The sequence below is a fragment of the Artemia sp. Qi Xiang Cuo genome, chromosome 20 (assembly GCF_049724085.1).
Source record: "Artemia sp. Qi Xiang Cuo chromosome 20, ASM4972408v1, whole genome shotgun sequence".
NCBI classification, from domain to species: domain Eukaryota; kingdom Metazoa; phylum Arthropoda; class Branchiopoda; order Anostraca; family Artemiidae; genus Artemia; species Artemia sp. Qi Xiang Cuo.
In genome coordinates, this window is record NC_142813.1 from 15,758,526 (window position 1) to 15,775,412 (window position 16,887).

Below are 16,887 nucleotides of genomic sequence, written 5' to 3' on the forward strand. Positions count from 1 at the left end.
CCTACTCCTTTGAATGGTTTACAGAAAGAGTAGAGATACTCAAAAATCATCCTGCCTGCATAGATACCATGTCTTGGTTTTATACCAGCCATGTAAAATGTACCTCTTTCATAACAGGACAATTCTCCGCCTTGAACTTTAACCCTTATATATTCAGCCATTTAAAAAATTTACGGAATAGCAAAAGAAAAACTAAATTTGAACTTACTATCCAGCTGTCAAATTGATCCTGTTTCTTTTTATTAGCCTATTCAACTAAATAAAATGAACTGTTTAAAAAACATTTTGTCACAGGAGAGGTGAATCTTATCAAATAGTTTGTGATAAAAAAAACTGGAAGTAAAAAGTGACTTGGGCAAATATTCATCAAAACTAAAGATGGAATTCTCTTGACAATTGCTAGACCGAAAGTATTGGCTTTTTATGCTGATTCTAAATATATAAAATTATTTCAGTTTATTGTTACCCACCCAAAACTAAAAATTTGAGAAAATTTGCCTAGTTTTTGAAAAAAGGGGGAACACCCCCAGAAAAGTGAATGATCTTATTGAAAATCCATTTATTAGATAAATCAAATCAGAGAACCCCACCATAGAGGTTTCAAGCTCTAATCTTCAAAATGTGGGGTTTTGTGTTTTTTTTTCAGAAGAAACATTGTTGATGCATGTTTATTTGTTTTGCTTTTTCCCAGGGGTGATTGTATCAAAACGGAGGTCCAAGGTAATTGGGAGGGAGCTCATTTAAACGTGATCGCGACAAATGGGAGTGAATCATACATAGTCTTCTAGATGCTGGGCGAGGCGTCCACATCTGGTCCTGCAACAAGTACAAGTACGAATTGAAAGCTCTTTTTTAAGTTTATACAGGTTGGGCCTGGGGAAAGTCTAGTTTTCTGCCATTTTAGGGCACCAAATTTCAACTTTACCGCAAAGAGGACAAAATCAATTTAAAATTATGAGAAGCTAATTGATTTAAAAATATCAGTAGCTATATTTTAGGCTTCCCAGTTGCAAAAGAAGTAATACCAAATGGTGACAGTACTGGATTCAACCGAGTTGATTCGCTTTATTTGTAATGAAATTAGGCTACGTTTGGTGATCTGTAATTGAGTATCAGCTACAATGAGGGGGGAGTGAGTCATTTTTTAGGTGGGGATAGGGTAGATTCCTAAAAAGTACATATTAATGGACGCATTGCTTACTCTTCATGATGCTTCAGATAAATGTTGAAAGAGGTTGGGGGAAGTGGAATCAATTAAAATGTTTCTCTATGCAGCTAAAATATTACATTCCCATATTTATCAGCACAGAGGTCAAAAAGGCAAGGCAGGCCATCATCAGCCCCGCCAGGAAATTTCTTTGTGGTGGCAAATACTGCTAGGAACTTAGTTTTAGCAATTTCAAATGGTAATATTTTTCTTTTTCTATTTATATGAAGTACTTCAATTTATTTAAACAAATGTATGTAATGTATTTATCGATAAGAAAATCCTTTCGTAGAGGTTTTGATGGCTTCAGTTACGTAGAAGATCAAAAGTCTGTCTCCTCCTTAGCTCCTTACTCTTTACTGTGAAGTTTGGCTTTTGTCCAAATTTTCAAAGAAAATTTGCAATTGGAGAAAAAAGATTTTTCAAAGCAGTAGAAACTTTTGTTTAATGAGCAACGTGTTGAGAAGGTGACAGTCCCCCTTATATACAAAGTAATTTCAATTTATTTTGAGTTTTAAACTTGTTCCTTTAGTTGAAAAAATTTTCCTATTTGTTTAATTACATTTCATGAGACTGTACAGAATTATGAATACAATACTTTTGGTAACGCAGAAAAAAGATCAGTATTTCAATGATCTCTGTTTGGGTTTTGAAAGTAATTTCAATTTATTTTGAGTTTTAAACTTGCTCCTTACTTCCAGTTGAAAAATCTTGTTTTTTTTATTTAATGATGCTTAGAGACAAACATTTTTCTAATGGCAATGGAAAAAGTATGTCAATTAAAGTAGAAGTATATAAAAATGAAAAAAAATAAGTAATTACAAAAAATAGCCTACTTACAAAACCTAAGATATAAACTCCCAGCAGTCAGTTCTGTTGAGTAATGCTAAAGGGTGAAGCGTTGACGGATATTTTTTAATAATATTGACAGTTTTCAACTTGGTTATCAAACACCAAAATATATAATGCCTTTAAACTACTCAGTGTTTATAGAAAGTAATGCATTATCAGTAGTTTGTTCAACGGAAAACGTTAAAACTAAGATTATGAAAATCAAATAAAAAATTTTTATTAAATATTTTTGTTTAATTTTGAATACCAAAACCAATATATTTGACACCTTTATACTTCATAACTGTAAAAAATTAAATCTTTTTCGAAGTGGCAACTAGGTAAATGCAATCATTCCTGGAAAAAAAAATGATAATAAAAGACAAAAAAACGTATCCGTTCAGGGGAGAAATTTCCATCATTCCGTTTAGGGGAAACATTTCTGATTATGAAATGCTGCATATATCATCTCATGGGTACTCTTGCAATGTAAGCAAAAGTTGATGGCATATTTTTACCGAAATTACCCCTTATTAAGTTTTTTTGTGTAATCATACGAACTTTCTTGTGTACTAATAACTGCACTAATTACTGATAAACAAATACATATTTAGGGACACCCTCAAAACCTGATTCTTTGATTTAATGTTATCAATAGTTGGGCTTTTATGCTTTTGTTATTGACAACGATCGTTATTTACTTACCATTTGTTGCTATGAAGAATATGATTTTTTTTTGTTGCTCGAGCCAAAGCATATAGCAAAAATGTTCTGGAAAACTAGAATGGGGTCACTCAGTCACAAATTAGAACTTGTGTTTTCCTTATTAAGGGTCAAAGTCTATTGGCAGGCAGCCAACAATGGGGAAACATCCATTTTTTCCATGGTTTTTCTCTATTCTACTTTCTTTACTTGGGTTGCCTTATAATTTTTATAGTACTAAATTTCCAGGGGGGGGGTACATGCCCCCCCTCCTGCCGACATTCATGGCTCTCACTACAGCATGTTTCTATTAATCAGATTATCATGTTTCTCTAAGGATTTACTCACACTTTAGAATCATTTCTAAATAGGCTAATATATTTGCTGACAATGCCTAACTTATTGTAATTCTTTTGCAGTCAGATAGGCCTAGATTAATACTTTTGACAGGCTCAGAATACAGCTGCCCTTGGATGCAAAAAGTTCTATGGGTAAGTTACAAAATAGCAGCTCTTCAAAAGGAGACATGTTTAAAAGAGTGGCATTTTAAATAACAAATTGTATGCTTTTTTATGATTAAAGTTGTGTTTGTGACAATTTATCCCCACACCCTTATATAGCTCTACACTATATACAAAATTAGCATAAAATAAAAATGATACCTTTGGATTCCTTATTTTATACTCCTTTTCAACATAATAGCCTTTACCCTGAAAATGTGTCTCACCCCACCCATAACAGACAAATGTATAGCCATAACAATATATTTATTTTGTGCTTTTTTATTGATTGATACATTGTAAAACCAGTTACTCAGTATAGACTTGGGGTATCCACTTTAGCATATGTGATTTTGCTGAATTTTGGATGAAAAAAAAACTATTTTAAATAAGTTAAAAATGTGATTAATAATAGAAAAAAGCTTGATAATATGATTAATATAAATATGCTGGATATTACTACTACTGCTACTAACAACTCACAGTAGCACCCAAGCTGCCTGAGGCCAACATGGCTATACACAGTCCCCCTCCATCTCAATCACAAATAAGCCAAATTTTAAAAGAAAGAAGATGAAATCTTGATTTTCGTGCTGTAGAAAAGGGAGGTTTCTGCAAGAGAAATTAAAAGTACTTCTTCTGCAAATGCACAAGGTTATCCTTATAATTTCTAATTCAGCTTACTACAGAACTCAGTTCTCCTTGGTTACCCATGTTATATAGGGCAATGAAAAGTATTTGTGGTGATGTAAAGAAATCCAAATGGTAGCAAAGAATGCCATGTGTTCCCCATGTTTCAACCATGCTCTAAATCTTTCTGTGTGAAAACTTCTTCTGTCCAGAGTGTTAGAAAGTCGATTGAAGTAATAATAGAAGTATTTGCTTTTTTGGTGCTTATACAAAGCACAATTTTACCCAGAGTAATGAAATACTGTTTTAACCAGAGTAATGGAAGCACAACTATCTGACATGTGTGAAATGTGCTGGATTGAAAGGCAAGATTCCTTAACGTAGTTTGTGGCAGAGCCCCCTAATATTGTGGAAGCTCTTGAGATCATCAATGGCTGAGCACAATGCACAACAATAGCAAAAGTAAAATCCTTTTTGAATACTGTCACATCCTCCAATCTAATAGTAACTGTTTACCCTCTTAATAACATATCTGGACTGATTTATATGCTCAGTTGACTATTTCAGAAGAAGAGCTTCCAACTCTAAAACTGATTCAAATATTTAATAAAGTATTTTTGAACATGCACCTTTCAACCGCCAGTGTTCTTCAGTATGTAATGCCAATTGCTGGGTCTTCATCATTTGTATTGCACAAATTTGCAAATAAACACATATTCAATGTATTTCTTGTTTTGTTGATTGCATTAATCACAAATTGATGCAATCTATCACTCAAATTTTCTGTTACTAGATGTTGCTGGTGGATGACAGTGAATTACACTTACCATTTAATGAGTAAAAGTCACTGAGCTTCATAAAATATTATTTTTCTGCATTCATATTTAATTTCTTCACTATTTAAGCCAGATGAATTTTAATGGGACCCCATTTACGTGAATTCCCATTTTGTTTTGTCACACCAACATAGATGTCTTCTAGGGGTCCACCTGGACCACTTTCAGAATCACTTGTTTAACTGAAGGTGTCTTTTCTTCTTTTTTTGAAATACTCTTTCTTTTCTTTTCCTGCAGACTTGCAAAATTGTCTTTTGTTTTGTCAAGGATGTCATCTGATTCAACTATCCAGTATTACAATGTGGGGCGAGGCAGGAAAATTGAGTATATATCGAATAATGATGACAATGACCAGCCTCCCCAAATAAGACCAATTATGAAGATGTCAGCAATGGTAAGTTTGCCTCCTTATAGTCTTTATTTTTACCTTTTTGATCTTTTTACCTTTTTGATCTTATATATATGCTTCATCTTTTTCTTACAGCACCACGATCAATGAAAATGAAATCTGATTGTTCAGAATTGGCTGAATGGAAAGTTGCATAACCATGTATTTCTTTAAAACTGGGAAAAATCTGAAACTCAGTTTTCAAACAGTAACAAACTGTATATAAGGAGTGAATTGGCACAATAGTAACCAAAACTCTCAAAAAAAGAATTTTGATAACAGTTATTACTTCAAAAGAATCGCTTTTTTATACTGATTTCAAATATATAAGATACATTAAAGTTTAATGTTGTCCATCAAAAACTGCAAGCCTGAGAAATTATGCCTGAATTTAAAAACAGTGGGTGTACCCCCAAAACTCAAGCAATCTTAATGAAAATCATACTATTAAATTCAGCATATCAGAGAGCCCTGCTGTAGAGGTTAGAAGCTTCTATCTACAAAAATGTGGAATTTTTTATTTTTGGCAGAAGAAAGATCATGGATGTGCTGTGCTTCCTTTTTGTTTACTCTCTCTCTCTCTCTCCTCTCTCCTCTCTCTCTCTCTCTCTCTCTATCTCTCTCTCTCTCTCTCTTTCTCTCTCTCTCTCTCTCCTCTCTCTCTCTCTCTCTCTCTCTCTCTCTCTCTCTCTCTCTCTCTCTCTCTCTATCTGCAATTATGCAGTTTTTGGTAGTAGTAGTAGGAGCCTAACGTTAAAACATGGGTGAAACATAAGCTAAAAATATTTGGCTCCAAACAGCTTAAGAAGGTGTAGATTTCCTTTGAAGTTGTAGATTTCCTTTGAAGATGTTTTTGTTTTTGGGAATCAACAGTTCATTAGTGTTTGAATTTTATGGAAACATAGCATGGTCAAACTTAACTAATTAGTTTTGTTTGTTTATTTCCATGATTTAACATTGCAGCACTGGTGAAAATATGGTAGTGCCATATTAAATTGATAATTTTAAATCGAATAGGAGAAAAATCATAGAAAATCACGGTTTCAGGTAGAAATAGACCTAAGATGGGTTTATTTCAGGTTGGTCAAATTCATCAATTTAAGTGAATTATATGAGAATGTCCAAAAGCATAGAAAAATCCCAATATTTTGGGAGGGAAACATGGCCTGCTTCACCCAATCTCGGGCCTGTCCAGAGGTGGTTTTATGGGGGACTAAAGGGCACTTACCCCGTGCACAGAAATTTTAAGTATTGCAAAATTTCAAATGAATAATCTAACAATTTTAATTATTTTTTAATTTATATTAAAATAAAGTAGATGAGCATAGTTGGCTGTATAATTTCGCAAAGGCGAAAGTAAGAAAAGTCAGATTTAGATAAATGGAAATTTTTGTTAAAATTTGGCCTGAAAATTTTTGGGAGACAGGGAGGGAGGGGGCACTAATTGAGATGTGGCCCCAGGTGCAAGAGAGGCCAGAACCTCCACTAGGCCTTTCATCAATGTTGCTGCTACCAAAATTTATTCCAGGTTGTTTTCAAAGCATAAAATACATCCCATCTTATCATTCTGTATTTTTGGAGAGAAGTTTGAATTTTAGTTACTTGACTAATTATGAGATATCATGGAATGGGGATATTGTGCATGTTGGTTAAAAAGTGAGAATCCAGAAGTGAGATTTTTCATAAATTACAACTGTAGAGATTCTCTTAAACAGTGCTCACAGACAGGTCTAGCTAGAATTCCATGTATGAACATGGATGTCTGTCCAGGCACTTATTTGTGTATATAGAAATCTAGTCAGATATACACATAAACGCTAATTTTATGCACAGATGATGAATATAGCGACGAAAGTAGCTTCCTGAATTTCAGAATTTTAAGGCCTATGTACCTTTTGTATACTCTAGAACTGGATGCTTTGATCATAAATTGTACAGTAAGTACATAGTTTTATGTGCGAACATGAGCTTCCTGGGTATAAATGTTTGACAATACATGTGTCAATGCAATGAGTTTAGCTAGATATGCATGTGAACACTACTTTAAAATATTTTGCCAAACTGACTACACATATCTTGACTCTAAGACCTTTAAAAGTCTATTTCATTAAAGAAAAATCGAATACTATATATATTAGAGATACTTGATAGTTGTATGAATCAAGGACTATTTCTTGAAGATTTATTGGAGCAGTTGGCTATCAAGGCTGCTAGAATTCAAACCTAACTTTGTATAATTTACAATGTTTACCAAAATGCTGTGGAGAGTAACGTTCAGTGGGATTTCAGTGACTTTCAGTCTTGCACTTTGAAAGAGTAATTTGGAAAACCGAATAATTTGAAAGAGAAAAAAAAGGTTGTTTGTCTGCTAAAATCTGAATTTGTTAGTCCATGGGTTGGTACTTATGTTGGGTATGAGGGGGGGGTGTTCGGTCAGGGCCAATAAACCGCTTCCATATCGAAGTTTTAAGCAATTTGTCCATCGAGCTCTTGTATTTTCCTTATAATTTCCTTTTTCTTGGGACTTTGATGTTAAGTCTCCTTCCAAACTGTCACTTCTCTGGAAATTCAATATACTTACCTCTTTCTGGGCAAAATTTTCTTTGTGACTCTGGTTCTGGTGAAAACTGAACCTTTTTCTTATACTTTGGTGTAGATGTTTACTTGATGCCTTTTGTTAAACTTTGCTGATGGCTCTTTGGAGAAAGCAGAAATCTCAAGCTTCTGACTCTTTGTACAAATGAGATAACTCACCAAATTTCAGCCAGAACCACTTTTAGACTATGATAGAAATAATATAGAAATGATAGAAATAGTTCATCACAACTAGTTTTCATACTCTGCTCTTCTGTAGTTTGAATTTGGCTGGATGATTCTCTTTGTATATATTTTTTTAAATCATAAACATTTCAGGTTTATTAAAATCAGTTAAAGAGCTTATTTGTACATAAGTATTTGTAAGATTTGAATTTCAATGGCTCATGTGTGTAAAGACAGTCAGTTACTCCACTTTGAGAAATTAGTTTCAAGTAGCGTCTTTGCTGTTTACCCAAAAAATACTTGGTGAAAGTGCTTCACCAAGCTGATGATTGATTGGACAGATCCGTATTGATGTTTTTTTTATGGATATTTTGCTGCTGAGTTTGAAGAGAGTGATGAAGGTGAATTCATTCGACAACATCTTTTTCAACAAAAAATTTACCTTTTTTATCATTATCAGTCGAATTCGCTCTGTTAATATTTTTAATGTTTACTACCTGTTTTCACCTAATTTAGATGAAATAGATATTTTGAAAACAGGAAATCTTTTTCATATTTATTACCTGTTTTTAGGCTGGCTATAATGTTAAAACCAATGATGAGCTTTTGAACTATTTTTGCGGAAATAAAGAAGGTAAGCTTATTAATGTTTTTCGTTCTTTTTTGCTCTTAAATTGTTTTATAACATAAGTTTCATAAATTAAGATTAAATACATATATTTAAAAATTGATCAATCTTCATAATTACATAGTCCTAGGGAAATTGTTAGTCGTTATTGATTGAAACTTGGAGTCTTCAGAATTCTAGGGGTTGACCCAAAAGCCCCGTTCTCCTTGCCAGTCTGGATGGCATACAACTTTCATGTTAAAAAAAGATAATCTTTAAAGAAAAGGGTTTAGCAATTCCAAAAAACCACAAATTACCATAGGATACTTTAAAAATTAAATTTGTATTTTGGATTTTTGCTAAATGCTGAGTCGGTTTCTGAAGGGTTCTTTAGCCTAGTCGACAAATTTGGCGTTAAAATTCAACTTTCATGTTAAAAATGAATTTCTTATAGAAAAACTTTAAAAACAAAATACGTATTTCAGCTTTTTTGTTGAATCCCGAATCAGCTTTCTGATTTGAGATTCGGCCAAGTTGAAGAACCAGATTTCGAAATGCAGCTTCAACGTTTAATAAGAAATGTTTATGGATATACTTTAAATATACTTTAAATACAAAATTATCCAGGTTTGACTGAATGCTGAATCAACGTTCTGAATGACGCTTCTCCCAAGTTGAAAAGGCAGACTTTTTAATACAACTTTTATTCTAAAATAGATCTTTTTTAAACCTTAGTATAAACCTTAAAGTAAAATTCGTATTTCAACTTCTAATGAATGCTGAACCAGCGTTCTGAATGATACCTCTGCCAAGTTGAAAAAGCAGACTGTGAAATACAATTTTCATGTTAAATTAAATGTTTTTATGGATATTAGTCAGCTTTCCGACTGATTTCGACAGCTTTCTGTTCTGAATGATGTCCTTCACATTCTGTACGATATTTTTTCATAAAGAATCAGCGTTCTGAATGATGCTTCTGCCAAGTTGAAAAAGTAGGCTTTAATATAAAACTTGAAAGAAAACGATTCTACAATTTTGAAAAACCACAGCTTACCTTGTTTTCAAAACAAAATTCGTAATTCAGCTTTCTGCTTAATGCGGAATCAGCGTTCTGGTTGTTGATTTTGGTAAGTTGAAAAAACAGATTTTGAAATGCAACTTTGTCATTAAATAAGATATTTTTATGGATGTACTTTTAACACAAAATTAGTCTGCTGAATGCTGAGCTAGTGTTCTGAATGATGCTTCTGTCAATTTGAAAAAGCAGACTTTGACATCAGCTTTCACGCTAAAATTGGTATTTTTCCTAATGATACACTTTAAAAACAAAATTCATATTTCAGATTTGTAATTGATGCTAAATTGCGTTCTGAATGCTACTTTTGCCAAGTTGAAAAGGTAGATTTTGAAATACAACTTTCAAGTTAAATAAAATATTTTTTAAGATCTAATTTGAAAACAATGTTCGTATTTCAACTTTTTGCTGAATGCTGAAACAGCGTTTTGAATGATACCTCTGCCAAATTGTAATAGCAGATCTTGAAAAACAATATTTATGTTATATAAGGTATTTTTTCATTGATTAACTTTAGAAAAAGAAATCGTAGTTTGGTTTTCTGCTGAATGCTGAATCAGCGTTCTGAATGATGCTTCTGCTAAGATGAAAATACAGATTTTGAAATACTACTTTAACGTTATAAAGATATTCTTAAAAAAATGTATTGTATTATTTCGAAAAATCAGAATCTACCTTGCTTTAAACACAAAATTTGTTTTTCAGCTTTAGGATTCTTTTAATCAGTCAAAAAATGTATTTACGAAAAAAAAATGTTCTTAAATTATGTCTTTTCTTTTAAGTGATTGCTCCTGGGACAGTATACTTAATTTGCCTACAGTCTTTAATACAAAGGGTATATTTTTTCTAAAAGAGTGAACACATTGGCGCATACTTCATCTTCATCCCAATACACTGCATAATGCTCTTTCTCCCTTGTCACAAATTGGATGAGGCAATTCAATATTTGTTTATGCTTATGTTCTGTGCCCAAGTCTTTGGTCGACTGTTTACTCTAATGGCACTTTTTTCAGTGATGATGTCTTAAACAGTGGTGTCTTTTAGGGAGGGGGAAGGGAGTGGTTAAAAACTACTGCTTAAGCAGTTTTTTTTTCCAACAATTTGGAGAAAAAAAATTATTATATAGCTATGCCCCTTGACGCTCCTGATGTGGAACCCTCTTACCCCCTCCCCCCAATGAAATTCTGGAGCTAAACTCCTGGTCTTAAGGTATACAGCTCCTTCAGTTAGAGAAATTAGTTTCAAGGAGCGTCTTTGACTTTAGTCTAAAAAACCTAGCGAAAAAGCTTCACCAAGCTAATGTTAAACAAAGTTTGTTTAACAACAAATTAATCTTTACTTCAATTTGTTTGACAACAATTGTTTGACAACACAGTATGTTTGACAACATACTGTCGACTATTTTTCTTTAGTCCTTTAATTTTAATATTTCAACATATGACATATAATTTTGCTAAGAAACTTGTGAATATAGTTGCATTGTTTTATTTGTTAGCAGATTTAAGTCATTTTCTAAAAAGAGGTCTGAGGTATTACATCTAATGACATGAGCATCTTGTCCTTTTGGTATAATCTACAGCTGTAGACTTGTCATTAATTCGCATGTTTCATAGGGAACACGAATCCCAAGCTATTAATGTGTTTATGCAAAGTGTTCTAATTTAAAGTCAACGTAGTCTAAACGGTTTGGCGTTATTCCAGCCTCGAAGAGCTCTTCTTCGAGTTCGGTTCGATCTTCAAGTACTTAATTGAGTTGTTTGTTTCTTTTCAATATGCTACTGACAGAATTTCAGACATGAATCAAAATGTTGCAAAAAATGACGAATTGTTTAATTTTTAAAATACAGGTCTGCAGGGGTCTGAAGTTTTGAGAGGGGTTGAAAAGTTAAGACAAAAAAACAGTTTTGGCAACCATTTTTCCGGGGAGGGAGGGATCCTTTCCACCAATCTCAGGGGTAAAGCTTGTGTCGGATTAAAAATTGAATTGTAATAATTTGATGTGTTTCTCCTGTAACATTATTTTATTCTGAGTTGGTCTGTGTTTCAACGCTCTATGAGAGAATGGAGCGTCGACACTTGCTCTTTTTATTACGAAATATCTAGTTTTGTTCTATGATATTTTGTTCTATGTTCTATGATATTTTGTTCTATGTTCTATGATATTTCAGAACCTTGGGAGCTTAAACATGAGTTCCTTAATTTTTTAATGTTTATTAGGCTAATGAATGTTTTTTTTTTAGTTAATTATATTCATAATAAGAAAAAGAAACACTCCCTGTCCCTTGTTTTGTAATCTTGCGTGAACCTACCTGCAAAAAAAGGAGGTGTCCACTTTTTTGCCTGTAAATGTACTTTTAGTCTTTCATCGAGTAGCAGTGTTTATCAGACATCCGAGGGTGGGCTAAGCGGTGATTAATAATTTAAAATATAGGTAAAAGGTAAAGAATGCGGCACTGAACTTCACAGTCCTTACCATCGGTGCTGATCCCCGTTTCATGGCCCTTCATCCAGGAAGTGCAATGGGGGATTGGGGCCAGCCACTCTGTTCTTTGACCGAACCTTCCTGTTTACCTTCCCCAAATTTATCAAAGGTACCCATTTAGAGCTGGGTCGACTTGGGACGAGCTTATAAAGTCACGCCACTGACCTCCGTTTCAAACCAAAAAACGCTTTGACCCCGTTTCAAACGCAATACCAGGACTCAAACCTCTGTCCTCAAGGCCAAAGGATTTCACGCCTAACGCGCCAACCACTTGGCTAGTACGGCTGTATTGAATATAGACCAAAACAATGTAATACCTAAGAAAATTTCAATATAAAAGATATAAATTTATTTGTAAACTAAAAATTACTAGAAGCAAGTAGCCAAATTTCATCAATTGGTGTTCAGAAAGGATAATTTTATTGTATCAATCCCCTTTTGAAACAATAAAAATAAAATCGTACGTCGTATTATTAGCCCAATTCCTTTAAATATTGCTGTGAAAGTGCTTAGAGAGTTTAGTTGGTTTAATTGGATCTTAATGTTTACTTTTTCCATTCATTTTCCATTCATATACCATTTTTTAAACATTTGTGAAAAAAAAATTTCGGTCGTTGCTGTAAAAAAAAAAAAACAGACACTTCAGAAAGAGTATGAAAATTGTGAAGGATTTAACCAAAAATGTATTAAACCTGGATTAAATCAAAGGTGGTTATAAGTACTTCGCAAGTGAAATGACCCAACAAGATTACATGGCAAAGATATCCCCACCCTAAATAGATTTTTATTGCTAACAGTTCGAGACAAGTTTCCAACTTGTTGGGGAGAATGGCCAACGTGCCATTCTCCCCAATAAGTCTATTTATTTTAGTTGTATTATTTTTACTAGAGTGCATTCCATTCGAAACTACTTTTGGGAATCTTCTAAACTTTTTCTTCTCAGTCTGTTTATTTTAGTTGTATTATTTTTACTAGAGTGCATTCCCGAAGGGTTTTTTTCCTCAAAAAGTACTTCTGGGAATCTTCTAAACTTTTATACTCCTCGCCCTTGCTCATGATTTTTCTTCTCCGTTCATGATTTAATCTTGAGCAGGTTGACTCGATTATTTTTTTTTTTAGCGTGTTTCTGTTATTGGTGTATTTTACTTTACTCTAGTGTAGGTTTCTTTCTTTTAATGTATGTGTGTATTGTCTATTGTTTTGCGGTGTAGCGTCATGGCGTTGTTAGGCCCCAAACAGGCCGAGCTCCTGGTGCTAAACAAACGTTAGCGGTGCTTGTTTAAATAAAAATGTAGTAATTCTAGTAAAAATTCTTTACGATTTAATTCAAATTAATTTTTGGAAGTAAAATGAGGAAGTTTTTCGTAAAAAAATTCCCAATTGTGGTGTCAGTTCAAAATATTGGCACGTGAATACCAGTAAGAAAAATTTCCTACGCGTAGCATTTAAATAAATATCAAATTATTATTCCAGAAGTGACTTATGCCAAAAGGATTTTTCTGTATGAATGATTTACTATTTACTTAAATAACTATAATAACAATTAATTTAATTATCTAATTGTCATGAATTCTGGCAAACATTCAAGGATTTAAATTTAATTCTTGAAAGATTGATAAATCCATCAGATGTAAAACGAAATGATCAAATAGGTTCACTTTTCTCAAAATGGTATTTTAGATTTGTAAGGTCAAAAAAAGAGAAAAAGCCAGACCATGGGACCCTGAATCCGTAATTTTGTTCCTAAGATGGGGCCAAAAATGTCAAAATGAGGTCAAAACATTAGAAGCGCAAGCGAAAATTATTTCCTTGAAAAATAATAAGTTTTATTTTCTTTCAGAAGTCAAACCCGGCTTGCAGAGTATCCCATCAACAAGCTCCTCGTCAGGCTCTGAGCCAAGCGATGAGCAGTTCGAAGACATGCTCTTGGAATGCAAAGATTATCAAGAAAATTTTGAAAATATAATTTGTAATACAAAAGATAAAAGGAAATCAAAAGAAAAGCCAGCCTCTAGGGTGGAAAAAAGTGCTTACGATAAGGAATTCCCCGTTTTACTTAAATAGGGTTTCAATTAGAATTTTATGGAAATGACTACAAAAGCTGGATTTTTTAGACAGAGGGAAAAAAATATACGCAATTTTTGCAATTTTTGGGGAAAACATGCTAAAATACCCAATTTTTGGAGGAAACATGCTAACTAAATCAATTTGAGCAAAAAGAAAGAACGGAAATGCGCTAAATGGAAACCATTATACTTAAAGAATATAGTTTTGTTATGATACACATGTGGTTAATCAGACAGAGAAAAAAAAAAATGAAAACGAGGGAATGACGTGTGAATGCAAAATCAAATATGATTGCGAAACTTAAACGATTGATTAATCATGACCAATTAGAAAAATTCATTATTTAAAAAAAAGGAACAACGGAGTAAGAGCAATTATAGCAAACGAAATGGCATGCAAAAGAAATGTTTTGAAGACAGAAAAAAATGTTGGAAGCTCATGATATAAAAGAAAAAATAAATCTAGAAAACAAAAAAATATACAATCGCTTAGTTGGCTCATTTGTACATAGCCTCAATTCCAGAATCTTACAATATTTTTTCTTGTTTTTATTCTAAATGTGTCAGTCTTGTGGATTTTAAGCTTTCAGATTTTATTTTTCAGCGCTGACCGTAAAAATGCTGCGAAATATTAGGTTTTCGCTCTTTCAAGTTACGTTTTTTTCGAGGGAGGGGGGGGGGTAAAAAGGTCTCTGGTGTTCACAAAATAATATATCCTAAAGGGTTTTTTCTTATTTTTTTTAACATCTCGTCAGAGTGACTCTCGCGTGTTAAGTAATTCTAAAACTATTCTGGAGTATATTACAATTACGTTCGCGTTACGAAAGATCGCCACTTTTGGCTCTATCCCGTTGCTCTTTATCTAAAAACCCTGAATGTTTTTTCTTCATAATTTAACAAAAACTCAGCGCTTTCTTTGTTAGATTTTCTCTTTCTTTGTTAAAATAACCATTGTTTTCAGCACAATTCCTTATATTTTATACCAAATTTAGAACGGTTCTGTCATTTGCTTTTTTTTAAGATAGACACATAGTTACTCTAATTACAGTATGCCAGTTAATTATCACTTCAGAAAATCCAGCTTTTGAAAATTTCGTGGAGAGATTTTGTGGCCTTAGAAATGATTTAGTAATTTTGCTTTTTCTTTCACTATTTTTGGGAATTGGTTGAATGTTTCCTAGTTTTTGAAAAGGAGATCTAAGGCTGTGGAAAATACGTAGATCGTAATAGCTGTCTTTAGTTGATTTGTTTATCTAGGGCGGATTTTCGCCACATTTGGGAGTAAGATGTATTTCCATTTTATTGCTTGAATATGTATGTAGCTGGAAACGGAGTTTGTTTAAATACTTTAGCGGTTTTATTGCTAATTTTTTAGCCGTTAGTTTATATATATATATATATATATATATATATATATATATATATATATATATATATATATATATATATATATATATATATATATATATATTATATATATATATATATATATATATGATTTATGCGTGAATGTTTATACGATTAGAATGTATGAATAGGTATGTAGCTGGAAACGGAGTTTGTTTAAATACTTTAGCGGTTTTATTGCTAATTTTTTAGCCGTTAGATTTACCTATATATATATATATATATATATATATATATATATATATATATATATATATATATATATATATATATATATATATATATATGTGTATATATATATATATATATATATATATTTATATATATATATATATATATATATATATATATATATATATATATATATATATATATATATATATATATATATATATATATATATATATATATATATATATATATATATATATATATATATATATATATATATATATATATATATATATATATATATTTATATATATATATATATATATATATATATGTATATATATATATATATATATATATGTATATATATATATATATATATATATATATATATATATATATTATTACAATTTATGCGTGAATGTTTATACGATTAGAATGTATATATATAATGTAGGCTACACACACACAAACATTTATTACATTGTACTTATGATTGATGTCAGGTTTTGTACCCTTTTATGATTTTCTAAAATGTTATTCTTCTTAAAATAACTTGCGTCGTATTATTATGTCAAAACCTCTATCTTTTTCTAGCGAGGGGGGGGGAGGGTGGCTCTTTAGATTTCAATTTTAAGTCAGTTCAGAAGGTAATATGATGAATGTTATCTTATTTTGTCATATCTTTGTCTTTTTTCAATTATTAACTGTAATTTTTGTTTTTCTTTTCTATTAATCTTTTGTGAATCATTTTTTTCTTTTTTTTTTTTTTTTTTTTGCTTTTCTTTTTGAACATGCTAAAATCAAGCAAAACAAAGAACATGCAGTTTTATACTAATTTAACGTCATCGTCATTCAATGTCATTGTTGTTTCTTATTCTTAAAATTAGTGACAATTTCTATTTTGCACTATTTCCTAGACTTGTGCTTTTTTTTATTTTGCTGACATTAAAATCAGACATTTTCTTTTCTACTTCATTGACATTCTTATTCAATGATCCTGTGCAAAACTTCATAATTAAAAAAATAATAGTAAAAGTTTATTACAAAAACCGTTTTATAAAATTTCGAGAAAAACCTTGAAACCCCTTGAATTGGTGGAGGATCGATATGGAAAGTGCGCCATTGAGGTCACTATGATAAAAAAAACTTAATTTGGGGGGGGGGGTTCAACTCTCCATTTTAAAACCCTTAGAAAATCATATTTTATCCTGTGCATCACTGA

General features: G+C 31.9%; 1 protein-coding gene across 1 annotated transcript; it reads left to right on the top strand.

Moving 5' to 3' along the window:
- Positions 1 to 180: 180 nt before the first annotated feature.
- On the top strand, positions 181 to 15,450 carry LOC148939922 (uncharacterized). The gene is made up of 4 exons (XM_089106164.1): positions 181 to 831; positions 4,944 to 5,100; positions 8,428 to 8,488; positions 13,859 to 15,450. Exons 2-4 carry the CDS (start codon positions 4,975 to 4,977, stop codon positions 14,080 to 14,082), a joined length of 411 nt encoding a protein of 136 aa, XP_088962290.1. The 5' UTR covers positions 181 to 831; positions 4,944 to 4,974; the 3' UTR covers positions 14,083 to 15,450.
- The last annotated feature ends 1,437 nt before the right edge of the window (positions 15,451 to 16,887 follow it).

What these genes read in the sequence shown, in the direction of transcription:
- LOC148939922 (XM_089106164.1), top strand. Translation starts at nt 4,975, where the DNA reads ATGTCATCTGATTCAACTATCCAGTATTACAATGTGGGGCGAGGCAGG. An exon ending in TTATGAAGATGTCAGCAATG is followed by an intron (nt 5,101 to 8,427) that starts GTAAGTTTGCCT and finishes ACCTGTTTTTAG; the next exon opens with GCTGGCTATAATGTTAAAAC. An exon ending in TTTTTGCGGAAATAAAGAAG is followed by an intron (nt 8,489 to 13,858) that starts GTAAGCTTATTA and finishes ATTTTCTTTCAG; the next exon opens with AAGTCAAACCCGGCTTGCAG.